General features: G+C 39.1%; 1 protein-coding gene across 2 annotated transcripts in view; it reads left to right on the top strand.

The window, feature by feature from the left end:
- Positions 1 to 27243, top strand: part of FBXW7 (F-box and WD repeat domain containing 7) — a 179212-nt gene extending 151969 nt beyond the window's left edge. For both annotated transcript variants that reach the window (XM_054165209.1, XM_054165220.1), the window contains 8 exons: positions 7382 to 7516; positions 11832 to 11955; positions 13715 to 13851; positions 15448 to 15561; positions 18680 to 18861; positions 19981 to 20206; positions 24444 to 24654; positions 25637 to 27243. In XM_054165209.1, coding sequence (XP_054021184.1) covers positions 7382 to 7516; positions 11832 to 11955; positions 13715 to 13851; positions 15448 to 15561; positions 18680 to 18861; positions 19981 to 20206; positions 24444 to 24654; positions 25637 to 25905 — 1398 coding nt within the window. In that variant the 3' untranslated portion in view covers positions 25906 to 27243. The remainder of the gene's footprint in view (positions 1 to 7381; positions 7517 to 11831; positions 11956 to 13714; positions 13852 to 15447; positions 15562 to 18679; positions 18862 to 19980; positions 20207 to 24443; positions 24655 to 25636) is intronic.
- The last annotated feature ends 280 nt before the right edge of the window (positions 27244 to 27523 follow it).

Raw genomic sequence — 27523 nt, 5'->3', positions numbered from 1 at the left:
ATTTAAGTCAAAGGGTGCATCAGTAGAGGCAGTCCTCCATACACAGCCCAGAATGTCTCTGTTACCGATTTTGTTTAGTGTTGCAAAAACAAATGGGCATCAGCTTTAAGGAATAGTTGTTCCTGATTTCAGCTAGTTGCTGCAGAAATTCACAGAAGAAGAACTGCTTTCTCTGGTGTTGTAATAAAATAACCCTTCTTGCTTGATGCTTTCACATTTCTGCAATGTCCTACCAACATGTAATGGCTACCTCCACAGCCTCAAGCTAACTTGAGACGTTTTCACTTGGAGACTAGTCAGCATTAGCGCGTGGTTTGCTTCAGTGCGGATATAGCACTAAATTTGACTTAAGCCTGGTGTCGTCTTAGAATGGAAAGGAAAGTTTAGCAAACATAGATTAAAAGGAAACTCAATGTCACTGCTATTTGTACACTGAACACAGTATCATCTGGTAGATGAAGGGAGGGGAGAAAAGGGTTTTCTGTATCTTTCCAACAGCCTTCGGCAATGCCTGAAACTTCATTTGACAAAAGAAAAGGTGTGAAGTACAGTGCTCTGGAACACTTGCACAGGTCAAAACTGAAATTTGCATGGATACCAGTTTGGTAATACCTAAACTAATTTTGCATACATTAATGCAAACACCTTTTGGAGCAGGCCTCTGCTCCTGTTCCATCATCTGTGCCATTGAGATCTCTTTACTATACAGTTTTGATCTGTACTTTTTAGAAGCAGGGGTGAGTCCTAGTCATTGATTTGAAAAATGAGAGTATTATGCTTTCCTGTCTTGTTTAATAAACTCTTACTTCTAAAAGCATTTCCAAAAGTGGTAACTAATACAGCCACCGTTTCAGTTGCCATAACAGACAAAGGTAGAAAAGCAATATTGTAGACAGGGTAGTGAGCATACTCCTTTACAGGCAGAAACATGCTTTTGGCTTGATTCATGCTGCCACATAATACCCCTGATCTCAATCACTGTCAATTCTGAACATTAAAATAATAATGTAGAATTTCTTCCCTCTTTATTTTCACACATTTATAATATGCTTAAAACAGTGGAAATTTGGAATTAAGATGTTCTTGTACACATCCTTCAGGTTCTTAAAAATATTCACATTTAATTATTATGGTGTATCTTTTTTTGAGGCTGTTCAAAGAAATCTGTCTTAAACCCATAACAATCCTATTTGAGTGGTACTTTGTATATATGATAATGTAATGCTACATTGTATTTTAACATTTTGTGGTATTAAAAAACTTTGTACTAACAAAAGCTATTTTGTTAGCTAGGAGGTGTGTTTTCTCACATAAGATTGCCAGTTATCAGTAGTTACATATTTTAAAAGGTAGTGAAAGGCTGAATTGTTTGAGAGAGTAGTGCAAACATGCTTGACAGTAAAAGTGATGCTATCATTTGTCTGGCCAGAAGAAAGAAAAGAACTGTAAGCACATGGACATTTTGCCTGTTGTTATTATTTTAGGGTTTTGGGGATTAATAATGTAGAAGACACCATTTAATAAAGAGGTACTTCTGACTTCTCAGAATACTTAGTTGCCTAAGTACTAATGCTGAATACCTAAATGCTGGTCTATACTCTTGAGAGAGAGAGAACACTCTCAAAACTGGAGATCACCAAGTAGCACTTACTGATCACTTCTGTCACTGCTAGGTTTTATTGTATTCACTAAAAGGAGTCCCTTATTTTAGAATCAAAAGCTTTCAAAGTCAGATAGCTGTATCTCAGTGTTACATCGCCTTGGCTGATGCCAAGTCATCTCATTTTCTGTGTGCTTATTTTCCACGTGAGTTTTATGAAAGGGGTGAGTGTTAAACAGTCAAGTGATAAATGCATGTTCTTTTGCTTCAGTAAGGGAAGCTAGCTGTGCCCAAAGGGCAGAATTAAATGGCACATGCAGTATCATTCTTGTAGTACAAAGTTTCTCCTGTACAGAAACAAATGAGAGAGCTTTCTTCTTTACATACTGTATGCCTGCTAAGCCTGCTTAATACAACTGTCTTATTTCATATCCAAATATATTTCAAATTGATTTTAAAGATAGATTTCCAGGAGAGCGTCAGCTGGACAAATGTGCTGTTTCAGTGTGGAACTGTCTTTTGGTACAGATGCTTGCAGGAGCAAGTGATACGCAATTTATTTTGAGGTCTATTGCCTTCAGTCATTCTCCTATGTTATCTTTTCAACTTAAAAGCAAGGCTACTGTTCAGATATGTAGAAAACTGAAGATGGCCTTTTCAGGGTGGGTGGGTTGGTTGGTTGGTTTGGGGTTTTTCAATTTATTTTTACGTATTACTTTTGCTGTTGGATTTTATAACTAATCTACACCTTTTATTTTGACCATGACAAAAAACTAATGCAGAAGGGAGAAATAATTGGAAGTGTAGTTGTGTTTTCCTTTTTCAAATGAAGATCTATATTGATTTCAGTGAATTGTTATTCTGCAAAGAAAAATAGAAAAGCATAATAGGTTGCAACCATTTAACTTCTTAAAGGCCTGTTTGGGGATTTTTGTGCAGTGGATCTCAGCTTCAGGTCTTTTTCATATCCACTGTGAGGTTTTTAAAACTCAGTGCCCACATGTATCTTTACAAGACTTTTACAAGACAAGCTGAGTATATTTTTAAGTGACCAAATTGCTTGCCATAAGGAAGGAAAAGGTCAGCTGCATGTTAAGTTCAGTCAGAAATTGTACAGCTTTAAAAATTAAGTTCGCTATCTCTTCATTCATCCTGCTTTACATACTTAGAGTGTTGAGTTTTAAGTAATGTGATTTAAATTTTGCATTTTCTTGGAATATTGGTGTTGAATAGTTCTTCCATACACCTTAAGTATAGGCAATCACTTTGGATAACTAGTAAATGCTGTTTTTTTACCTGAAATGGGAAGTCATGTTTTTCTCAGCAGTTAAGATAGCGCCCAAAATGCTTTTGTTGTTTCTGCTTGGCAAGAGTCCTGTTCCTTGCTCTTAAATAAATCAAATTAGTTGCCATTCTCCATTTCTTACTCTTCCAGGGATACTCATGAATGCATAAATGTGTGACCAAGTAGTCCACCTTTTACATGAAGTAAGGGGTAAAGATTGTATCATAACCAGCAGCATTTTCTGCTCTGGGTCATGCGTTTGGTGTTTCCATACAACCCCTATGCACAGAGTAGGAGAGATTCACACTAGATCTGTGTACCTCTTTTGGTTTTGTCATCGATACAAGTTTGTTTCAGAGTAATAGTGCAGTCTTACAAGTAGATGTCCTGGTCATCCACGCTTTTTTCCTGTTGGTTTGGATCTCAGTGCAGTTTTGATACATACAAACTGTACTCCTCTCAGAAGTTACATTGTTCAGCCTGTGGTGGTGACATAAAGGTCTGAACAAGTCACTGTTCCTCTCAACAGGTTCACATTACTTGTGGTGCAGATGTTTAGCCTAGAGGACCAGATTAGGTCTTAAGAGATGGGTTAATGGGGGAGCTACAGCACCAGCTGCTTCCAAACCCCATCTCTTGTAAAAAACTACTTGCTGGTGTAGACAGTGTTTATTTCAGTGGATTTGCTTATGTGCTATTTTTATCCAGACTGAGATACCTTTGAGGTGGAGGATGGCAGGGTTTTCAGTAACTGATCTAAGAGTCAGACAGAAGCAGGTTTCAGAAGCCTTTAGTGCAGATCTCTGTAATGACAGACCTCCATTAACAGAACTCTCTAGCAGAGAACAGCACCCTGAAATTAAACCCTTTAAAATAGGAGTCCTAAATATACCTGTAACAGAAAAAGGATATAATTGCTACAAACTGTAAATGTACAGATTAAAGCTAGCAGATGAGAGCTGTGCAATAGAAAAGCAGAGGTCATGGAAGAGCAGAGGTGTAGAAACAAGTGAAAAATGATAGGTGGCAGGTCAGACAGGAAGCATGAGGTGGAAGCTGTAGACGCATCCAAGATGTCATTTCTATTGATTATAAAGCTGGTTTGCATGCCTGAAACAGAAAGCACTAAAACAGCATTTGAGTGCACATAGCAAAGGGGAACAAGAAGGGATAGTTTTCAGGTAGGTAGTACCATGGATGCAGCAGCTGCATTACTGAGGAAGTGGTATGAGCCAGGCAGAAAGCCTTAGCTGGCAAATCAACACATCCCTGAGGATGTGGAAGGGAAGGGGGGAATGTTTGTCAAAGAGCTGTATTTCTGGCTTTCCAAAGGTATGTGAAAGAATGGTGAAGTTAGGTTTTTCAGGGGAACCCTTGCCTATCATAAAAGTTTTAATTTTCATTAAAATGCAACTCAAGTTTTGAAGAGAAGGAAAACCAAACAAATGCATGTTAAAGTTCATTACAGGGATCTTCAATTTGAAAGGGAATCACCTCTGTCAGAATGAGAGGACACAGTCTCAAGCTGTGCCAGGGGAGGTTTAGGCTGGATGTTAGGAAGAAATTCTTCACAGAAAGAGTGATTGGCCATTGGAATAGACTGCCCAGCAAAGTGGTGGAGTCACCATCACTGGAGGTGTTTAAAAAGAGACTGGATGAGGCACTTAGTGCCATGGTTTAATTGATTAGATGGTGTTGGGTGATAGGTTTGACTCCATCTCAAAGGTCTTTTCCAACCTGGTTAATTCTGTATTCTGTAAATCCAAGGTATCTGGACACTACACCACATATCCCAGAAGTCTCTGGTCATATACAAGGTTTGCAACTTTGAAAAGTGTTTGGAACACCTTTGCTTTCACTGTTTGCCATCAAAACCACAAACTTTTTCTTACTCTCTTCACTTATGCAAACCTTTTTTTGACTCTCAGACTCGTGCAAACAAATCAAGCCATGAGGCTCTGAAACAGTAATTTACTAGTCTTGCCTTCATTAATGCAAACAGTTGTGTTCATCTGGCAAGGTTTCATCCCATTTTTTCATGCCAAACATTTCCCTCTGAGACCCCTTACAGACTGTAGCTGGAGGTTTGTTTGCTTAAGTAAAAGACTAAGGGGACAATGTCTAGAGAAAACATTTTGTAGCAGCCAATAGCTCAAAAAGAGCCTTAGGAAGCTGCCTGTAGCCATCCCCTAATGATGAATGGACAGATGAGAGGGTGCTGCTTTTGTTCATTAGCATTTCTTTATAATTTTTGAATCTTTTGCCTTTTCAGTTCAGATGAGTATTTTATTTTAAGAACAAAAATGCCTAAGCTTGAGTTACATATTAAGATAGTGTACAGTGAATTTATTAATCAATAATATGTTCATAACTGCTAGCAATGTTTACCACAGCAAAAAACAATGCTCTTCAGGTTGAGTTGCTCTAATGCAGCTGCTTACAAATTAAGGATAGACTGACCTTGGAAATTCCCATTACAAAGAAGCAGCATAGGTATTACTTTCCCTTTTTCTAATTCTCCTAAATTCAACTACAGCTGACAGATGAGATTAAAGATTGCAAGTGTTTGTACCTAATACCAGCTAAGCTCTGGGTTAATGAAACAAACCACGGTTGGAAAGTTGGTGAGATAGACAGTTCTTCATTTCATGATTTATGGAGAACTGCTCTGTGTTGCAAATATTTCTATTGAAAGAAATTTAGAATACATTTAATTTATAGCAGAACTGCTGCAATTTATGCTGAGATATTCTTGCTTCTTTTCAGTATTTTGAAGTATTGGATATGAGACATGGAAACCCTCATCTTCTATGGTGACAATCCACATACACATATATGAATGGGGAATATTTCCTTGTCACCTTAGACCATCTTACCAGTTGCCAGTTGTACGGAGAGGTTCAGCTCATAGGAACTTCCTTTCCTTTCCCCTCCTCTGTTAGAGTTGGCTGTCCAGTATTTACTGTAGAGAAAGAGCATGTAACTGGGCTGAACAAGCTGCTGCACACTGCTGCCTTTCTCACAACTCTCCCAACAGGTCCTCACATCGTAATTAAGGCAGCTTGAGGCTGCTTTCACTGCCCTGATGAAATGGGGTCACCAGAAAGTCAGGTGGGTCATCATGTGGGTAAAGGATACCTTTATTGACATTCTAAGTATTTTGACATTTTAATTAGGGAGAATTGATGTAACATGACTATCTTTCTACATCAGGTGAAGTGGGGGATTCGTGTGCTTTGCGTTCACTTTGAAAAATTCCTCCTTCTTCCTCACTTGCCTCATTGGTCTGCAGAAACTTCACCACATACGAACACTGTCCTGTTACAGAAACCAGTGTTAATTGTCAGTCAAATCCAGAGAACAGAAATGTAGAGCAGGAGTAATAAAGGCCCTGAGATACATGGCAGATTAATGCAGAACTCTCAATTGCAAGATATCTTGCCTTTTTTTAATTCCAGTTAGCCCCTTACCATAAATGAAATATCCTTTGTGTGTGCTAATTTGCTTTTAAGTGTCACTCCGAAAAACATTCAAGAATGTGAATCTGCTCTCAAAAACTGGGATGTCTCATTTTCTAAGGCTTTATTTGTGCTCTAGTTCTGTTGCTAAATCAGCCAGCAGCGGCTGTTGTGTTTTCCTGTAAAAATTATTTTTTTTCTTTAAATTGCTTTCACATAACAAATCAAAACTCTTTGATGAGCATAGATGAGTTTAAGACGTGCTTTTCAAATGTCTACTATATTGTTACTAATTTTTTCTGCAAATGATGCTGCTAATCTGCTGTGCTCTCAGAGGAGAACCTTATTAAAATCTTCAAATTTTATGGTGCCCATTAGTAAAAATGTGAGATAAGAAAATTGCCAGTCAAAATTCCCTCTTTATTCAAGTGTAAATTGATACTTACAAAATATACGTTGGTTTCTAGCCAGGATTCTGAAATTACAGCATTGTCGCTTAGGGACATACCGTAGTAATAAGCAGGCAGCAAGCTAATGTACTTTAGAGAAACTTTCTTTGGCTCCTTTTATTTAATTTAACGGTTTTGGTGTACCAGATAAGACATAAAGGTTGGAAGTTACTGTCTCACTTGAATGCACAATGGAGAAAGATAGAGAGGGAGCATGTTCTGTTGCAACCCCTTCATTGTCAGTAATGTGTATATAGATTTCATCAGCTGCAAAAGAAGCTTAATTAATTTTATTATTATTATTAAATATTGTTATCTATTTAATTGCTAATCTGTGTGTGTATAACAAATCCTTTCTTAGCTTATGAATCAATGTAGCAATTTTGAATATTTTTAGTTGATTAACTTCTCAGTTTTGTGTAATTAACATGAGCATTTATCCTGCTGGCTTTTTATACGCTCTTTATATGCTTGTATATAGCTTGAGAAGGAAACTTAAGTTGCCTTATTGGCAGAGCAATGGCACTTAGTACTATAACCCAAGCTAGTGTATTAAGCTAAGCTTACCGTTTCTTTCTTTTTCTTGCAGAGCTGGAGTGGACCAGAGAAATTACTTGCTTTAGATGAACTCATTGATAGTTGCGAACCAACACAAGTAAAACACATGATGCAAGTGATAGAGCCCCAGTTTCAAAGAGACTTCATTTCCTTGCTCCCAAAAGAGGTGAGAAGTAGAATGTTAATACTGGGAAACACAGTGCCTTAGCTGCCACCTTTTAAAAACCTCCATGCTAATGCTGGCATTTAGTTTTGCCAGCATAATGATGTAAACTGATGCTAGAGGTCCACAATTTGGCACACTGCCATAATATGGCTACTGTAATTTCAGCTCCACATACCTTATCTCCTCCTGATGGGCATTTGGGTACCTGGAAATATGGACAACTCCTTTAAACAAAATCCCTGTAGCTTTAAAAATATCTCTCTGGCTTAATTGGGCTGATTGTGCAGTTTTTTGAGAGAACTAGTTCTATTAGGGCATGCACACACAAAAATTTCCTCTGGCTGCCAGACCTTTCTGCACATTATTCTGTAAGTACAAGCATTTTTGTTTAACACTTTAAGTGGTGGTGGGGTTTGTGAATATTAATTTTGAATTTGTTTTGAACCCTACAATCTCTACTGAAAAAAACAAAACACAACAGAAGTAAATCCATAAAAAGCACTTCTCACTAGGGATAAACCCAAACCCTACTTAAGCAGATGTCTTACAGTAAGTTCTTGACTACAAATCAGATCATGTTGTGTCACGTTAAGGAGAAACAACGATTTGGATTACAGCGTGTGTGCTTTTCATCATGTGTTCCTAAATGCTGTCCATAGAAGAGGAGTTCTTGGTGTGCTTGCAACTAGAACATGATGGCATATACGAGAGATTATAGACCCAGTTTGCTACAATTACTAAATGAATATATTTTAGATGATTTACAATGCTACTTCTGACCTCGATAGCTTTTGGTGATTTGGAAATTGTTGTGTTATTTGGAGTGGGAAGTCCATTTTCTCTTGCCAGATCTGCCTCGTGTTGGGTTGGGGCTGAAGCCTTCATGAGTCTTCAGTTATTAACATATTACAAAGCAAGTTCTTAAAACAGATTCTGGTGCTAGTATTTGGTTGCTGTGTTTAACATGGTCTTATTGCCTGAAGACTGTTCTGTGTCTCTGTTTCGTGACATTTTTCCCTGATGTATATCCTATTTTTGAATACTCGAATGTACAAGACCCTCCTTTCCTTTTATAGGCTATCATCTTCATGAGTCAGGAAGTGTCACAGCCTTCCCTTGCTGGTTAACATTTGTAAGGGTTGGAAGCTCATTACATAGGACATACAATTAGTATTTACAGAAGCACTTCTGTTGCAGCCTTCTTGGAAAAGACACTTAGGGAGGAGAAGAGTTTATTAAGACCTTTCCATGGTGGCCACGTTTCTTGAGAAGCCCTAAGCAGCCTTAGTTCTGAGGCAAAGGAAAGCAGCAAGGCTTTGTATTTTGAGAAGACAGAAGGTACTTTGCCACTTCTGCATCTACTAAGTTTGGACATTTAAAACAGAATCAATAACTCACAGATCAGTTGTCTTCACCTGATTTAGTGGCAAAACTAATTCAAGTACAAGCAGTGTACAAGTGGTGTAGTTATGCTATAAATAGTGATCATGTTACTATTGCCGTTTTAGCAGTTCCTTCACAGAAAAGACTCCATTGTCATCAGCTTCTTGACTCCATTGTCAGCTACTTTCCATTTTTCTATTTTTACTGGTTTTTCCTTGCCTCTTCAAACCAGAATATTGTCAAATGCTTAGCTCCATGGACTGGCTGGCATCATCAGTGAATCTGGCTTCAGCAATTTTAGCTTCCCAACCCTCAGTCATATCACAACGTTAATGTGGTTAAACAAAAAAACCCCATCGAGCTAACTCCATCATCTCCTCTACTTATGCTGGCTGCAGTAGGGGGTGATGAACCGAGCTGTTGGGGCAAGAACAAGTTGTTAGGGTCAGTAATTCTGTAAACAGGCTTCCCTGTCTAAGCCAGCATCCTGTGAAAACACGCTCTCGTGAGTTGTCGCTGTGTATTAACATCTGTGGTTATCTAAAGCGCTGTTGGATCCAACACTATGATTTTGTTCCCTAACCAGATCAAGAGGATGATTTGGACTGGAGTGTTTTTCTTCAGAAATATTTTTAGCAATGCAAAGACACTAACTTGATAGCTGAATAACCAAGAAAATGTTTGCTTTCCTCATAAGAAAATGTGAAGTCCAACAATTAATCTGAAATGAATACTCCTGTTTTCTTGCTGAGACTTAAATAATTACTGAAATTTCTTGGTTTTGAAAACCAAGTCTAGAAACAAAAGGAGTTAAAGGAGCCACAGAAGCCACAGAAATTTTGTTGCCACTGTGTGAGTGAAGAAAAAGGCAGGAGACTGCTTCTTAGTGGGTATTACTGACACTACAGCAGAGGGTAGTCCTGAATACACAAGTCAAAGGTCACATCTTTGCTACCTGGGGTTTTCTTATAACTAGATCCATGAGCTGAGACAAAGGGATGTCATCTTTCAAGCACTGCTAATCTTAAAGTCAACTGTGGGGTGTGTTGACTCTTGATGACTATTTAGATAAATATAGTCCAAAATAAATGTCACCCACATACAACCCGATTCAGCATCAGTTAGCCAGCAGTTTTAATGAACACCATCTTTGCAAGCGCCCGTATCTGTACAGATAAGTGGTATTTAAACAAACTCTGCTGAATATCCAGCAAAACCGGAAAGGATCTCTCTCACATTTGATTCTTGCCACATGCAGGACCACCTGCTGCTGTTAGTTGTTTGGGCGGTGTTGGATTGGTTGATGGGTTGGACGCGATGATCTTGAAGGTCTCTTCCAACCTGGTTTATTCTATGTATTCTATGTATTCTATTCTATGTTAGGAAACAGCACTTCTTAAAGAATTTCACATTCCAGGAAGTCTAAAAGGATGGGTGCTGTTGTTTCTCTTACGATAGAGAGTCTTAGACCAGCTCCTAAATGCTGACTTCCTCAGTAAGGACGGAAGGAAGATTCCTCAGTAAGGACGGAAGGAAGATTCCTCAGTTTTATGGCCTGGGGTGCATATGGAATCTAATGTGGAGTCCTACATGCTCAATATGAGCTGCAGCTGATGACTTGCAAACAAGGGGCGGGGGGTTGTGTGTAGTCAAAATACAAACAGTTCTAATATACTGACTTTTTATTTCCTGCTTGGTCACTGGCTGGTCTACATTGCTGAAAATAAACATTTCTCATATAATAAGGTCAAAAAATCTGCTGAGGCCATCAGCCTATTTCTTACTGAATTCCAGTGTGTGCTGCATTGAAGGGCAGATTCTATTTATATACAGCAAAACTTCAGCTGAAAATTCAATTTTAAAAAAATCTAGACATAAAAAGATGCATCAGGCAGATGTACAAGTGGATATCATTTGCCTGACAACTTTTGCATCCACCATTTCAGCATGTAAGTAGTTCTTTGCATTACTTTTTATCCATGTTGATCCTTCTTCAGAGTTTTTAGCCATGGAAGGGACTTCACTGCATCTTGTGTTTCTGTTTTCCGTGACCGGGGAGATGCGTTGTTGCTGTCAAGTGGAAAAATCTGTACTTGGCCAGCGTGCCCTTAAAGATGGCCATGTGTTTTGAATTGCCTTTCAGATGCTTCTGTTCCCATTTAATATAATTTTGAGGGTTTTATCATGGTCATTTTATGGCTTAGCTCAATCAAATGAGGTCTGAATTCTCCCAAGCTTTAACTTTGTCACATGTAAAGCTCATCTCCTGTTTATCTTCCAGTGCTCACTGGGATTTCCCATATGTTTTTGGTAACTTTACGTGTACAGTATTGATGTTACCTGATTTCATCCTGCATCCCAGTCCATAGAACCCCCCATCACATCTCTTAGGAATTTGCATTCTCATCAGACGATGGACAATATGTTTGCTGCATTCCCCAGGGCTGCAGGGCGCTTCTGGACTCAAGTGCGTGTAGCATTTACTTATGTTGTATTTAGGCTTGACAACGTCACGGCATTCTTTTCCTTGTGCTCACATGCAAGCATTGTAGTTAAATGCTCAAAATAACTTTGGTGTGCTTGTTAGCTTGTTAGCATAAACATAATTATTTTAGTGATAATTCTGCTAGTGATTCAAAGTAACGTGGATTACATCTTTAAAAAATACAACAGTGATTTCATCTGGAACCTACTTACTTTCTTGCAAATAGCAGAATAAATTCTGATGTGATCTGAATGGATATAGTTAAACTCAAGATGATTGTTATACTTCCATGTGCCCACTGGAGTAAACTGTTAAGTTTCTGAGGTGGTTTAATAATTTACTGTTTCAATTTCCTGGATTTCAGCTCCTGATGATACTTGGGAGCTACTTCACTTTTCCATTCAGAGGCAATGCAGAAAAAACACTTTCTTTTTGTGTTTTTTATAGCTGGCACTGTATGTGCTGTCATTCCTGGAACCCAGGGACCTTCTGCAGGCAGCCCAGACATGTCGTTACTGGAGAATTCTGGCTGAAGATAATCTCCTCTGGAGAGAGAAATGCAAAGAGGAGGGTAAGGCTGAGCAAAAGGATGGATGTAATGGACAAAATGTGGCTGCCATAAAAAGTACAGATCATTTACATAATAAGCTTAAAGTTTTACCAAGGCAATTCGTGTGACTTTAAATTTACCGCTGGTGATGCTTTGAGCTACATGGTCTGGATCTCTGTTGAAAGTAGAAAGCAGAAGTAATCCATAGAGCACTAGAAATGAACCTAGAGTTAAGTTTGAACATCCTATTTGTAAAGTATACTAGGTGTATGTTTTTAAAGTAGTTATTTTTGCTTTTCTTGAGGACTGCTTTTACTCAAAATACAACCAAAGCACATAAAAGCTGAGATGTAAAAATGGCTGGAGCACAGTCTAGCGGGTGGTGAATAAGAAGGAGGAAAAGCTTTTTCAGTGGTTGGGTAGAAGGGATGCTGAAATTTCATGTCATAGATAGGAAAAATCAACAGAGAAAGGGCATGTGGTAGGGGCAGAAGCTGCTAACTTGACTGCCTAGAGAGAGGTAGGCAGTCTGTATGCCACATGGATGTCGCTTGCAGTAAATCAAGAAGACGTGGTGGTTCAGCAGGAATGTGAGTGGGAAAGAATGGCTCTCTGGAAAGTAACCACATATTTGAGGACAAGAAAAATGTACACTTACATTTTTGAGGAGAATTACATGAACATGGAGCCTGTTCTAGGGGACAGGGCACACGTGTCATCTCACAGCAATAATCCCTCTTGGATGCAAACACAGGAGTGCCTTTGAGTATGGGGACAAGAGCTTGTGAGAGGTCAATGCAAAGGCTTTAGAAAACATACCAATGTTAATGTAGTTGGAGGTCTCTTGAGGCACCTGCTCAGATTAGTTTTCTTTTGCAATGGAAGCCAGGTGTCTTAATTTCTTAAATCTTCTCTAACAATTCTCCTCTTACAAATGTCAATGAAAGTGCTTAAGAGGACAGAGTGAGAAAAAAGGAGTTTGAGAGGGGAGTGAGCCTACATTTGCAAACTTAGAAGGAAAAATAAATTCAGCCGGGCAGGAGAGCACAGACAAACAAAACAGTATTGTAGACTGGTTAGACCTGGTGAGGGGCTCAGCAATATGAAGCAATTAATTCAAGACTTGCAGATAGAGACACAAGTGAAAGGACTAAAAGCTGAAGAGTGAAATCCACATACTGGCAAGAGACAAGATTCTTGCTAGTAATGAGATGCAGTGGAGCGAGGAGCTGCATAGAAAAGAGAGATGGGTAAGAGAATTGGGGGGGGAAAAAAAGAGCTGCCCACAGTAGCAGGGCTACAACAAAGCACTGCTGCTTAAGTGTCAGTTCAGAAAAGGCATAGCTATACTTCAGCTGCAGCCAGGAGAGGACAGTCCCAAAAGGCTGCATGCAGCCTTTCAAATCAAGGAAAGAATTGCAAGTTAACTAGTATCAAGAGTCACAGTGAACTTAAAGGTAATGAAAGATGAGTGACCAGAGAAGACCGCAGACTGTGAGGTTTGCTCCTGCTCTCATTTTCAAATCCTTCAAAAAGTAGTTATGGACTTTGTTGGAGAAAACAACAAAAGGGGCGGATCTGAAACCAAGCGAGTAGGTTGGCAGCATCAAACGATAAACTTAGGGCTTGACACAGTGCGAACATTGGTGTGCAGGGGATTGTTAGGTCAATGCAGTATTTAATGTCAGAGACCACTGTAAAGGTTTGGGAGGGAGAGAAGTTGTTTTCTTCAGGGTGGCCTCATCTTTCCCTTTCCCCCTATTTTAAAACTTCATTGTAGGGATTGATGAACCATTACATATCAAGAGGAGGAAAGTAATCAAACCAGGCTTTATACACAGCCCATGGAAAAGCGCCTACATCAGACAGCACAGGATTGATACCAACTGGCGGCGAGGAGAACTTAAATCGCCTAAGGTGAGTTACTCAGCTATGTGCATAGTGCCATGAACAAAACAGGACCTACTCAGGCGTTGTTTGTTTCTGCCATGCACAAAAATGCAATGTATTGGTAGAAGAACAAAAAAATATTTTGTATTTTATCTTACTCTGTGTTTAAATTAGTTTCTGAACACCATGTTAGTAAATCAAAGCTCGATTCTTCATGCACCAGAAATCTTCCACTGCTGTTCTAAAAATTTCTGTACAATTTTTGAATTGCTATAAATATGTCAGTCTCTTTGAGACACAGAATCTCGGCAGCTTGGTTTAAAGTACTCAGGTTTAAGTTAAGCATGCAGACACATATATAATGCATATAACTACAGGAGTACTGGTAGAGCTGGGCCACGTTGCACCATGAAAATACTCCACAACTGTTCAGTAATGATTTTAATGCTTTACTTTTGTACTTTTTTTTTTTCTGAATTGAGCAGCCCAAGACAGTAACTTCATTCTGTGTTGAGATGTTTTCATTAAAGAATTGTATTATTTAAAATAATAGATGTATTATCTTTACATCTTTTCCAATATGAAGATAAGAAGCAATACTTCAAACCCTTGGTAAAACAAAAGAGCAGCTGTCTAATCAAACTCTGTAGTGAAGAAGCAGTCAGAAGCATGAAGCAAAACCCATATTCTTAGCCTTTTAATGTTTTAAGGCAATTTGCCTATTCTTTTGATTACTGTGTAACAAAATAATAAAAACAAGAACAAAAAAATTCCCATGGAAAACCTATGGCTGTATCCCACTGTTTCTTTGGTCATGACTTCGGTGCACCTCCGGCAATGGCGCTGTATTTCTTGCCTTGCTACGCCACATCAAGTAATCTTGGCATTATTACTAAAATTACAGCCTGGGGCATTATCCAAATGCCCATTTCATTTCGATGAGCATCTTGAAAGGTGGTCAGATGTCTTAAATAAAAAATTCCTTATCCTGTGTGTGAGGACTTCTTGCTGTATTGCAGTAAAACATACTGACTTGCAGTGTTTCCCAAATGAAGCATTGAAAATTCCCGCCTCTATAAAGCAACGTTCCAATTCACCTTTCCAGCACAAATTACTGCTTTTGTTTGTATTTCACTGTGTTAACCATTTTCTGGATTTTGACTTTGGTGCTGCTTGCCCAGTCATTCTTGACCATCAGAACACAAATATGCAGCAAATACAACCTCATCCTTTTGACTCCAGATTGAAAGAACTCTTGAGTTAGGAGTAACTCAATGGAAAAATAAGGAGATGGAATAACTGCAGAGGAATTGAGCAATGTCCAGCAATTAATTCAGCCTACTTTTATTAGTGATTGTTCCTGGTGCATTTTGGAGGCTTACAGTAACTGTAGTGTGCTTGCTAAGCAGCGCAGTATCACTCCATGGAAGAAGGAAAATACCTTCTTTGGTCCCAGCTGGCGGTAAATTAGACTTGACACATGGGATTAAGGGGCCTTGTTATTATTGAAGCAACCCTAGCATTTTCTAATTTATGAATCAGAAGACCACTTTGTTTCTCCTGTTTCTCTCTAATCTCCTGCATTAAATTGTGACTGTACATTTTTATGTTCTTCATCCTCAGGTGCTCAAAGGCCATGATGACCACGTGATCACATGCCTTCAGTTCTGTGGGAACCGAATAGTGAGTGGCTCTGACGACAACACGCTGAAAGTGTGGTCAGCAGTCACAGGCAAGGTAAGCTGGTTATTTTGCTGAATTCCTTCAGCAATAAGCTACAGATGGAGCATTGGGATGGCAAAATACTACTGTGCCATCAGACCACACTGCGGGGTGGTCTTCAGTGCTGTCTGGTGCAGGAATTGGAAAAAGTGCTGGCGAACATCTGGGTCATCTTTTTCTACACAAAAAACTAGACTAGTTGCAAAAAGTCACCTTGATGTGAAATTGCAATGCTACTCATGTTACCTTTGGCATACATCCCTTTTCTCTTGGTGATTCTCTTTTCTTGTGGAGTCGTTTGTGACATGGTTTCTAAAGAATTTGGATAGATATGTTACTTTATTTCCCTGAAAGCTTCCTTGTTTAGCCTGCTTTTACCCCTCTGACTCTCCTTTTCTCACTTGCCTTCTAGCATTCTTTCTGTTGTTTTCAAGTTATTGAAATGGGATGCTAATTTTACTGGCTCTAATTTCAAATACTGAATTTGTGTTCCTTTCTAAGCTCTATTATAATCCTGAACCATCAAAAAAAATCCCCACCTGAAACAAACAACAAAAAAACTCCTTTGCTTTAGGTTTAAATATTTCCTATTAAATTACATCCAGCACAGGCAGGAATTTAATAAGCTTCAATAATCTGATTCTGGTTTAGAGAACCAAAACAATATGTGCAGTCAAAAAGACAGTACTGAACATTTCACTCCTGTTAGAACATCACAGCTATCCAACACACAGAATTTTTGTTGTAAAGTGACTGACTGACCACACTCCAAGGATATAGAAAAAGCCTCAGGGAAACAGTGCTTTTTCCTTCTAGACAAGTGCTATATATATGTAGCTTTAAGATGTTTTAATGGTAATAGTTCTGTGACCAACAGGACAGCTATTGAGGATAACGTGTTTAAGATGTAAAAGGTATCCACTTTATAATGTTGAAGCTGAATGTGTTAAGCATTTGTATTTGCATGCCTAGAAGATCCTCAGCGGGATTCTAAATACTACTGTGAGGAAGAATAAAATTAAAAGCAATAGGCAGCCTCACCCTGCCTCTGTTGGCTTCCTTACAACAAACTGTCTAATGAAGGAACCCATATTGAAATTTACATTTTTTAATTGAAAAGGGCAGCCTAAACTCAAGTGAAAAATAGTTCCTTTGTAGATGCCACCCTCTCAAAAGCAATATGTTCCTTTAAATATCTAAAACTGATCACAGTAGCACTACTTAACAATTCCTGTTCAGTAATTTTTTGAAAGTAATTACAACTCCTAGTGCGACTCCTTACCCTAAACCTTTAAGAGAGTCAGCAATTGCCTATAAAAGATGGAATAGTGCTGTATGAGCCCTCACGCTTACTGATGCCGAAGAATTAATAAAATAAAAAACCCCTAAAGCTTGGTTTGTGCAAATGAACATGACTAAATAATTCCCTTGACAGATGTAAAGCCCAAAATAAGGATTCTGTGTTCTTGCTGCTTTAGAAGGATGATTTCTTAAAATATGAGCAAATCAGTTGAACTTTTTTAAAAAATAACAGGAACTGTAACAGTGTAACAGCTATGAACTGAAAAAGATGGATTTGATAGCAGTGAATTAAGCTAGCAGCCAGGAATTGCGGAAGGCTAGTGAAAAAATCTTTGAGAACAGGAACTCTATGTGCAGCAAAAAAGCAAGGCTTTTTCAAGGGTGTTAGAAAGAACAGGATATTAACAGAAATTAGTATACTATCGCTGATGCAGAAAAAAGTGGAGAACTGTGTGGTGGAAATGCAGCATGCAGTGATAATAGAACATTTCAGCTGAAACTCACAGGGACGTTAAATAACAAAGTTGTGGGCTTTCTTACCGCAGTTGATCCAGGCAACCCGTATTTGATGATCTTTTTCTAAAAGTAATCTGTGGGGTAAAAATGGTGTTTTTTCAAAAGCTGTGAGCACAAGGAGAAAATCCGAAGGGTAGTCAGAAAGCTGAAATGTGTCAGTATTTAAATGGAGTAAACCGAAAGACAAGGTAATTAGGATACATTATCTCAGATAAAAAATATTGGACTACATGAAGAGGAGTCAACTAACAGTTAAAGGCAGGCCATGGCAATTAATGCCACTTAGCATTAGATTACAGAAAAGGAGATCATCAGACTGTCTTGACCTCTTTCCTCGTGCAGTTACAGGTTTGACTGATAAAAATACTAGTGCAGAAATAGATGGCTGTGTGCACTGCAAGGCTATATCCCCGTGGCACTATTGAAGAAAATAGAGCATTGCAAAAATCAACATGGCACGTATTTAAATGGGTTAGAAAGTGGGTAATTATAGAGATCATGTTGCTAATGTAAATGCAGAATCTTCATGGAGTGTCTTTCTAGAGGGGTCTTGCAAGGATCTCTTCTTGTCTGTGCTAATTAGCACTTATTGCTGCCTGGTGAGAAAGCATATATAGTTGGTACTTGTAAAGAATACAGGCTGAGAGAGGGAGAAAGGTCATTGTTCCAGAGCCATGGAGGTTATGTAGAAGTGGGTGTGAGCAAACACTGTCTCTGCAGAGTGAGAAATCTTGCCATGTATTTGGGATCAAAGAAGGCAGGCTGTGCTTGTGTGTTGTGGGGGTCTCTCCTGGGCAACAGGGAAGTCTGAAAAAGGCTTGAAACATGATTTTGCAGTATTGATGCCATAGCTCTGGCTTTCAGAATGCAGTGTTTCTTGGATAAACAAACAATACAAAAGGAGTTTATGGTTTATAGATTGGTGGTGAAACTACTGAGTGAATGCTTTCTGCAGTTTTAACACTTACCCTTCAAACTGCTGTTGGAAAACCTGCAGTGACTCAGAAAAATGCCAGGAAAAAAATTACTCCAGGCTGAAAAACACACCCTGTATTGAGAAATCTGGAAAGACAGTTTAGCTTAGTTTATTAGGGGGAAGATTGTAGGGAAAATTCTTTGTAGTTGAAGTACCAATGATGGAGAGAGGAATTTGATGAACATTATGAACAGTGGGAATTTCTTGTTCCATCACAAAGTAGTCTCCAGGGGTCTTCTGGTTCTTTCTGTGAGAATCCTGTTACCTCCTGAATTCCTTTTTCTTGAGTTTCCATTCAACTCTGGGAAAAGGGTAACTAAGCGAAATGTTTTGTTTCAGTGTTTGAGAACACTGGTTGGGCACACGGGCGGAGTCTGGTCATCGCAGATGAGGGACAATATCATCATCAGTGGCTCTACAGACCGAACGCTGAAAGTCTGGAACGCTGAGACTGGAGAATGCATACACACCTTGTACGGACACACCTCCACCGTGCGCTGCATGCATCTCCATGAGAAAAGGTAAGGCTTTGTCCAAAGCTATAGCCGCGGTTTGCCTTGTCAGTTACACTCGTGCTTGGTTTGGCCTTTGCACCTGTGTTCACACCAGGTGCTTGTTAAACTTAGATACCTCATCCAACGTGGAGTGAAATACAAACCAGGCAAAGCATTCACACTAAACTACACAAATCAGTGCAAAGGAGATGATTAATGGAAGCAAAAGCATAAGGGTACTAATTAAAGAGCAGAAAATTGAGTCGTGTACTTTATAAAGTCACATTCTACGTCCTTTGAAAACTAATTCTTTGTTAGGCTGTGATCCAGTCTCCCACACTCTGAATAATTTTTCCTTTTTGTCAATGTTACAAACTTCTTCTCATTTTACAAGATGACTTTTTAAGAATCACTACTGCAGTATGTTAGTTAAATTTTAACATCATTTCTGGCTTAGTAAACCATGCCTTGAGTCAATGAACATTGGAAGGCTCTTACTTGACCAAGTATGGAGCTGTAAACAAAGTGCCTGGTGTTACATTTCTTTTGTATTTTGTTTTCCTTTTTTCCCCCCTTCTTTTATTTTTTTTTTCTTTGAAGAATAATGTTTTTTTTTTCTTACCAATTCTATAGATACTAATTACTTCTCATTTCTGTTCTTACCTAAAACTTTTTTAACAGTATAAGCTGAAAAAATCAAGGAGAAAACTGTTACTTTACTAAAAGTAAAACTCCTAAAGATCTTCTTTAATTGTTCCTAGTTAACTCAGTCATTGAAAGGGAACACTCATAGCACTGGCTGGAGCTCAGCATAAGCATAGGCTTTCTAAGATAGATACAACAGTCTACATGATTCCTCCTGGCACCATATTGGTGTTTAGGAATGAAGTGCCCTTCTTACACACTGGTTGGTATTTATATCAAATAGATCCTGAGGAGATGAGCGCAAGGAACAGAAACCACTGGAGTCATCAGCAATCGCAATAAAATGTCATGCCAAAGCAGACCTCTGGTGGCTAGTGGAATAATATCTGATATGATCTAATGTCCCAAATTAAAACTCATAACTGATTTTACCCAAGTCTAATTGTTTTAATACTTTTATGTCCAATGCTAAGTACAGGAGGGGTTTTCTTGTTCCTCCAGAGTGGTCAGTGGGTCTCGAGATGCTACACTGAGAGTTTGGGACATAGAGACGGGCCAGTGCTTACACGTTCTGATGGGCCACGTAGCTGCAGTTCGGTGCGTTCAGTATGATGGCAGAAGGGTTGTAAGTGGTGCATATGATTTTATGGTCAAAGTGTGGGATCCAGAGACAGAGACCTGTCTGCACACACTGCAAGGGCATACTAACAGAGTCTACTCATTACAGGTATGTGGTTTTTCATCTGCTGCTTTAGTTTCCTTAAGTAACATTTAAACTCGGCTTATTTCACCTTGTTTATTAAATTGTGGGTACCTACTCCAGAACAACTCAGGTCACAAGAGTATAGCGGCATCTGTGATTGATAGTCTGCTCTCTCCTTTTGTTACACTAGTTATATGTTATATATGTCTTAATTTAGAAGCTTGAGATTTTTTTAGAAGAGCTGTGGGGGTTTTTTAAGCACCCAGTACAATAAAGCCCAACTCTCTATTACCAGCAAGTTAAGTATTTCTGTGGGTTTTGCTGAGCTGCTTGGTGGGTGTTTGGGTGTTTTTAATCTTGCATGTATTTTGGAGCTCTGTTTTTGCTTTCCCAAAGAAATTCTAAAAGCACTATTTTAAATAAATCACTTGATACAGGAATTTAAAATGTCTCCAAAAGTCCACTGGACTAATGCTCTGAATTATGCAGATCTGTTTACCCTTACTCTGTAGTCCCATCTTCCAGTTCCAAACTCTAATCCACAGTTAAGACTGAACCTAAAATTTTATGTTCCTACATAAATCTCCAGCCTTCTACTTCGTTTTCTCTGAGTAGAGGCCAGATCTACAACCGTGAGGCTTTGTTAGCAGAGGCACGTTGTTAGGACACGGCACTGCACTGTGGCATGGCTCTGTTGCCTACCAGCCACATGGACTGCTCAGCAGAACTATGCTGGCAAAGATACATGTAGACCTCATGTAGACCCTTCTTAACCTTTACTAACCCCAAAGATCATCTTGTTCATTCATAAAGTCAAAGCATCACTTCCAGGCATTGAAAGGCAAAAGGAATTAATTTCATGCTTGTGCCTGTTCTCGCCACAGTCTGGCAGGACTTGAAAAAAAAATTAACAAAGACAGTTCAAAGTCGGGAAATTGCGTTTGGCATGTAACTGCTCTGGTTTGTGGCTCAGAGAGTGAAGCTCATTGCTAGAGACATTTTTCATTAAGTGTATCTCACCTTAATAGATTAAATAGGAACAAAACACCTGATGGGTTTTCTTTTCCAAAATACGTAGTAATGTTTATCCAAAAGCTCCATCTCTTCTCTTCCATTCGTATGCTGAGAAGTATTGTCTAGACAAGCAGCATGTTAAAAATGCTGTACTACCTTACCTGCCTATGTCTTAAAAATATTCCATCCAGGGCAGTTTGGAACAGCATGTGTTACTCTGCCTTATCTTCACTGCTGGCTTTCGTTTTGGCACACGAATAGTCATGTCTTGTTCTGACACTGTTGTAATAACAGATCAAATAATTTGGTTGTGTTACACACCAATACTATTTACACCCTGTAAATGGAACTTGGCATTCTGAAACACATTCCTGGAGGCAGAATGCTGCTTAACAGTTTTAGGGCAAAAAGACTCTTTAAAATTGCCCCAAACAGCAGAACTCCCATAAACAGAATAACCCAGCTGAATACCCATCCTTTCTTCCTTGAGCCAGCTCCTTGGCAGGTTCTGTTATACCTCAGTATTTCCCTATTTGTAGGCACCCTAACATTTTCCAGAGATATTTATGCAGCAGTTTCAGACTACTGACCATGTTGTGTTTTCTTGTTCTTTCTTAGCTGCCTTTCAAGTAATCCATATGTTTCACAGAGTTCATGGGTAACAGCTCAATCACTGATCCAAACCACTGCCTGTTTGACTATAGCAGTATTAGATTAAAGATTAGATTAAACTTTCAGAAAAGGGGGAAAGAATTCAAAATTTGTTACATCAATCTGGTTTACTTCTGTTTAGGAAAGAAAAACATTCTGTAGTGTTTCCACCCAAATCATCTGCTGGGCTACTTAGAATTCCTTATCCTTTCGTCTGAACTTAAGTTAGTTCACATCCTCTTTTGAAAGCAGGGTGCCCAAAACAGGATGTAGCATTCCAATCGAAGTCTTAGCAAGCGCTTATTAGAAATGAGAAGTTGGTTTATGTGCCTTACACAGCATCCCCCTAGTTCAGATACCAGAGTGTGTCTTTCAGTGTATCTTCACCAGAAATGTGATGCACACAGCAGATCGGCAGTTTGTCTGTGCCAGTCACTCTACATTATTATGAACCTAGGTGCCATGCTCAACCATGTGTGACTGCAGAGATGTAAGAAGTTAGTTTTCTGCAGGTTTTATGAGCAGCATCAGTCTCAGATATTTGAGTGCTCTTAAATTAGGTTCTTTTTTTGCCATTATTAGATACCACTCTGTCCACATGGACAAGTAGTGTTGGATTGTCTTAGATGTAACAAAGACTCCTGCTCGGCCTTCATTCTCCCAGGCTGCAGCTACACCTTCATTTGTTCCCTGCCAAGCTCAAATCTTCACTACTTTTATTTTTTCCTTTCCTTCTTTTTTTTTTTTTTCGACTTTCACACTCTTTGCTTTGGGTCAGTTCTACCATTTCAAATATCATCCAAATCCTAACAAAAATACTAAATGCCAAAGCCCTCCCGGAACTCTAATATTTATAATAGTGCTGTGAACAGCGATCTGAGTGGGATAGTATCTCTGCCTCAAATTTGCCTCTCTCTTTGTGAAAATGCCATCAAGACATCTGCTGCTTCACGTGGCTTTTTGCTCTGTTGCAGAAAAAACAACATACTGGTTAAGATAATTTTCCCACAAATCTATGTTTGCTACTACTTACTGCATTGCTAAGGGTTTACAGCCAGATTGATTATTTGTTAGTTCCTTCTGAAAATTGAAGGTAGGCTACTTACTGCATTGCTAAGGGTTTACAGACAGATTGATTATTTGTTAGTTCCTTCTGAAAGTTGAAGTTAGGCTGACTGATCTGTAATTCCTCATTGCTCATCATCTCTGTCAATAAGGAAAGGAATTGTATTTGCCATCTGAAACTTGTCTGTCTTCCACGGGTTCTCAAAGATAGCAGCAGATGTCTCTGAAATTGTCTTAAAACAACTTGCCTTATGTAGGTTTTTTTCCCCCATTCTAGCAAAAGCTTGTACTCAGTTGTCACTGGTGTTAGCACTGTGAGCCTACACTCAGATGGCTGAGGACTGAAGCAGAAAAAAAAAAGTTAAATAGCTGGTCTCACTTGGAGTTTCCTTCCCACTGAGCATAAATGAGCTTTTTTATTTTGGCCTTCCTCTTGTTTGGATTTGTTGTGGGGTTTTTTTTACAGAATAGTGTTTTATCATCCTTAACAGCTCTTGCTGGTTTTATCTTGGTTTGTGCCTTGCCTTTCTGATGTTGTCCCAGTGTGCTCTTTTAAACACATCTATTGATCTGGTTTCTACTTTTTTTGTACAATTCCTTGTGCTTTAGCCAAGTGGGTCTTGGTAATTTACTACACTTCCTATCTTTCCTTCACACAAGGATAGTTTGTGGCTTTAAGAAAGTGCCAACTCTCCTGAACTCTTCTTCCCCTCAGAGAATAGAATATAAAAACCTCCTGGGAAGGAAGTCTCAACTGAAGAATTCCTCCTTGAGGCCCACTAGTCTTATTCTACTGCTCTTTTCCTCTCCTTTTTTTGAGATTTCTGGACTCTAAGGCCATTGTCACTATTAAGTTACTTTCCACCTTTATATTCTTCACATGTTCAGTCCTCTTGGTCAAAAGTGTCTCACCTCTCAGCTGATTTCACTACATGCTTATGTTCTACATGTTTTATATCTATGACCAGAAAAATCCAAGAAATTGTACACTCATGATAGCCTATGTTCCCTTTCCTGCAGTGCCTAGGAAGTTAAAGTTCCTTACTGCAGTCAGTTATGATTATTAAATGGCTAAACCCAGCATTTTTCAATTGCATTCCTTCCATTTGGCTTTTGTGTAGAGGATACTGGGTTAATACTGTTTCCCTTCTCCACCATAAAGTCTCTCTGACTTGTAAAAGGCAGGTTTGGCTTGTTAACATTGTTAAGAAGACTGCATTCTCTTCCTGTTGCACACTGCAGTGTGGTGAGTGCTCTGCTGCGTTTAAAGTAGTTGTATTACCTTTCAAAGACCAAGGGTTCAGAGTCTTTCTCCTAAAATCACATACCTCATAGCCCGTGTCTACCACAGGAAGTAGCAATGGCCATGAGCCACCGGCTGTGATTTCAAATGTTCTATGTAGACTGAGTTCTTAGTTTGTAGCATAGTTGCTGAACGTATCTAGTGTTGCATTTGGTGACTTAAATGCTTAATAGCCGCCTTCTTCAGGTGCTACTACAACTGTTTGTAACAGATTTACCTTTCTCGTAGTTCGATGGCATCCATGTGGTGAGTGGATCTCTTGACACTTCCATCCGAGTTTGGGATGTGGAGACAGGCAACTGCATTCACACACTAACAGGCCACCAGTCTCTCACAAGTGGAATGGAACTCAAGGACAATATACTTGTGTCTGGGAATGCTGATTCTACAGTCAAAATCTGGGACATTAAAACAGGACAATGTTTACAGACATTGCAAGGTGAGCTTGAACTACCTGTATGTAAATCCAGCTGCCTGCAGTAATCTGTGCTGCAGGTCCTGTGTAGAAAAACTTGAATTGCAAAGAAACAAGCACAGACCACTTACAACTTAAATATTTTTCTGATGACAGCTCCTTTTTTTGCTTTAGAAGAACAAAATGTATTTAATCTAATCTATTCAAATCACTTGCCTATTATGAAAGGCAGATGGTCTGGACTGATAGCAATTTGCTACGGGTATATTAGCTTAATAAGCCACAGAAATATGTAGGAAATGACATCTCAAAATAGTCAACGTATTTATTTAGGGGTCACTTGGATGTTCAAAGCCTACTGATTAATTGGATCAGGAGGCAAAGTATGCTGTCTGTTGCAATAAATCAAGAGAAATGAGCAGAAGATGTTTTCTTTTTCTCAGTAAGAAGAAAGATTTTTCTTTTCATTTTGACAGTTGCCACTCGAGTGTCACACATACAAACACATCCTTTTGTTTTTCCCCACAGCAAAGGTCTCATACCATTCCCACAGCTCACATGCAGCATCCCTGGCTGGAGCAGGAGATTAAATAAAGCTGTTTAACGGCATTATATTTATATGTCAATAGATGACTGTCAATATTTACTGAGAGACTAATCTCATAATAACTCTTCAAAGGGACTGGGAGACAAACACAGTGGTCACCTGGATGCTTAAGCTCATTCTCATGAGTGTCCAGGTGCACGCTTGCCCTGCTGTTGGTACACCACAAAAGGAGATCACTGTAACAAAGAAAGAAAGAAATATTGGGGAGTTTTTCTAAACCTGCCTTTGCTTTTTGAAAGCACAGCGAGACTTCGCCCCCTGTAAAGTGCACAAGCTGAATTAATACTTCTAATAGACAGAAAAAGCTGCATGCAAAACGCCAGGTATTTGTTCTCTCTGCGGTGCTGTCTGACGTGGCTTTCTAATCACAAATAAAAATGTTTTGGTTTGCTGTTACAGGTCCCAACAAGCATCAGAGTGCTGTGACCTGTTTACAGTTCAACAAGAACTTTGTTATTACCAGCTCAGATGATGGGACTGTAAAACTTTGGGACTTGAAAACGGGTGAATTTATCCGCAATCTAGTCACATTGGAGAGCGGGGGCAGCGGAGGCGTTGTGTGGCGGATCAGAGCTTCTAACACAAAGCTAGTGTGTGCGGTGGGGAGCCGCAACGGGACTGAGGAAACAAAGCTGCTGGTGTTGGACTTTGACGTGGATATGAAGTGAAGGGCAGAGAGATGAATTTGTCCAAATGTGTAGACGATGTTCTCCTTTCCCTCCCCCTGAAAAAAAAAGAAAAAAGAAAAAGGAAAAAAAATCCCTTGTCCTTGGTGGTGCAGGATGTTGGCTTGGGGCAACAGATCCTAAAGACCTACAGACTACAAAGGAGAAGACAAAGATGACAAACTATAACTGACAAGAGAGGCATTTGCTGTCTCGTCACATAAAAAGGCTACACTTCTGACCGGGGCAGCTTTGCAAAAATGCGACTTTTGAGATGAAACCAGGTGCAATTATTTCTTTGCTTTCCTCCAACTGCTCATTGAGCAATTTGGAGGTGGAAAAAAAAAATTGTTACAGTTCTTGTTAACAGCTTATTTTACCACAAAGATCTTGAAAGAAGCCGCACAGGCGAGTCTGCTCGTGCACCCCTGGGCCACCCTAGGGCCCGGCAGCCCCTCCGAGCAACGTGCTGTCTCTTAGCCCCGCTCTGAACATGGGGTTGGACCGGACAACTTCCAGAGGGGTCCCTTCCAACACCTATGAGCATTCACTGGTTGACTTTCAAATACTAGAGAGCATCTGCAATGAAAAAAAAAAAAAAAAAAAGAAAAAAAAAAGGCAACAAACAAAAAGAGTCCATTCCTGGTGTGGAAAAGCTAAAATATTACTGTGAATTGTTTTGTACAGTTTATCAGAGCTTTTTCTTTTTTCTCTTTTATTCCTCTTTCTCTTTTTTTTGCCAACCATTGCCAATGTCAATCACAGTATTAGCCTCTGTTTAATCTATTTACTGTTGCTTCCATCTACACTCTTCAACACATAAGTTGCTCTGAGGTGGCAAGTTGTCCTGGGTTTTGAGAGTCCTCTGATGGATTTAATTCGCAATGCTGGTGCTAGAAGTAGGTCTTCAATTATGGGATTGTTGTCCCACCCCTGTACTGTATTCCCAGTGGCCAAACTTATTTATGCTGCTAAATGAAAGAAAGAAAAGCAAATTATTTTTTTTTATTTTTGTTTCTGCTGTGACGTTTTAGTCCCAGACTGAATTCCAAATTTGCTCTAGTTTGGTTACAGAAAAAGACTTTTTGCCACTGAAACTTGAGCCAACTGTGCCTCTAAGAGGCTGAGAGTGGAAGAGTTTCAGACAATTAAGAGTGAAGTTTGCCTGCAAATAAAGAATTGAGTGTGTGTGCAAAGCTTATTTTCTTTTTTTCTGGGCAAAAATTAAAACACATTCCTTAGAACAAAGCTATTGCAGCCTGTTCTGTGGGGAAATTTTTCTTTGTGAGGGCTGTGGTGAATGGAATGAACATACATTAAAAGGAAAAAAAAAAACAAAACAAAAAACCACAAACAAAAAACAAAGTGACAAAATTTTTAAAAGACTATTATAAAATACAAAAGTGAAAATAAAGTTGCTGGTCAGTCTTAGTGTTTTACAGTATTTGAGAAAAAAAAAAAGAGAGAAACAAACAACTGTTACAGTTACTGCTGGGAGGAACTGACAGAGCAAAAACGTGCGTTTTTGTAACGATGTCACATGCAAACACGATGAGAAAGCGAAGGGAGTCAAATGGTTTGCCTCATTCTCCAAGAGCCACAACTCAAGCTGAACTGTGAA

The sequence above is a fragment of the Dryobates pubescens genome, chromosome 1 (genome assembly GCF_014839835.1).
Source record: "Dryobates pubescens isolate bDryPub1 chromosome 1, bDryPub1.pri, whole genome shotgun sequence".
Lineage (NCBI taxonomy): Eukaryota > Metazoa > Chordata > Aves > Piciformes > Picidae > Dryobates > Dryobates pubescens.
The sequence above is the reverse complement of the archived record's forward strand: the minus strand, read 5'-3'. Positions and strand labels throughout refer to the sequence as shown.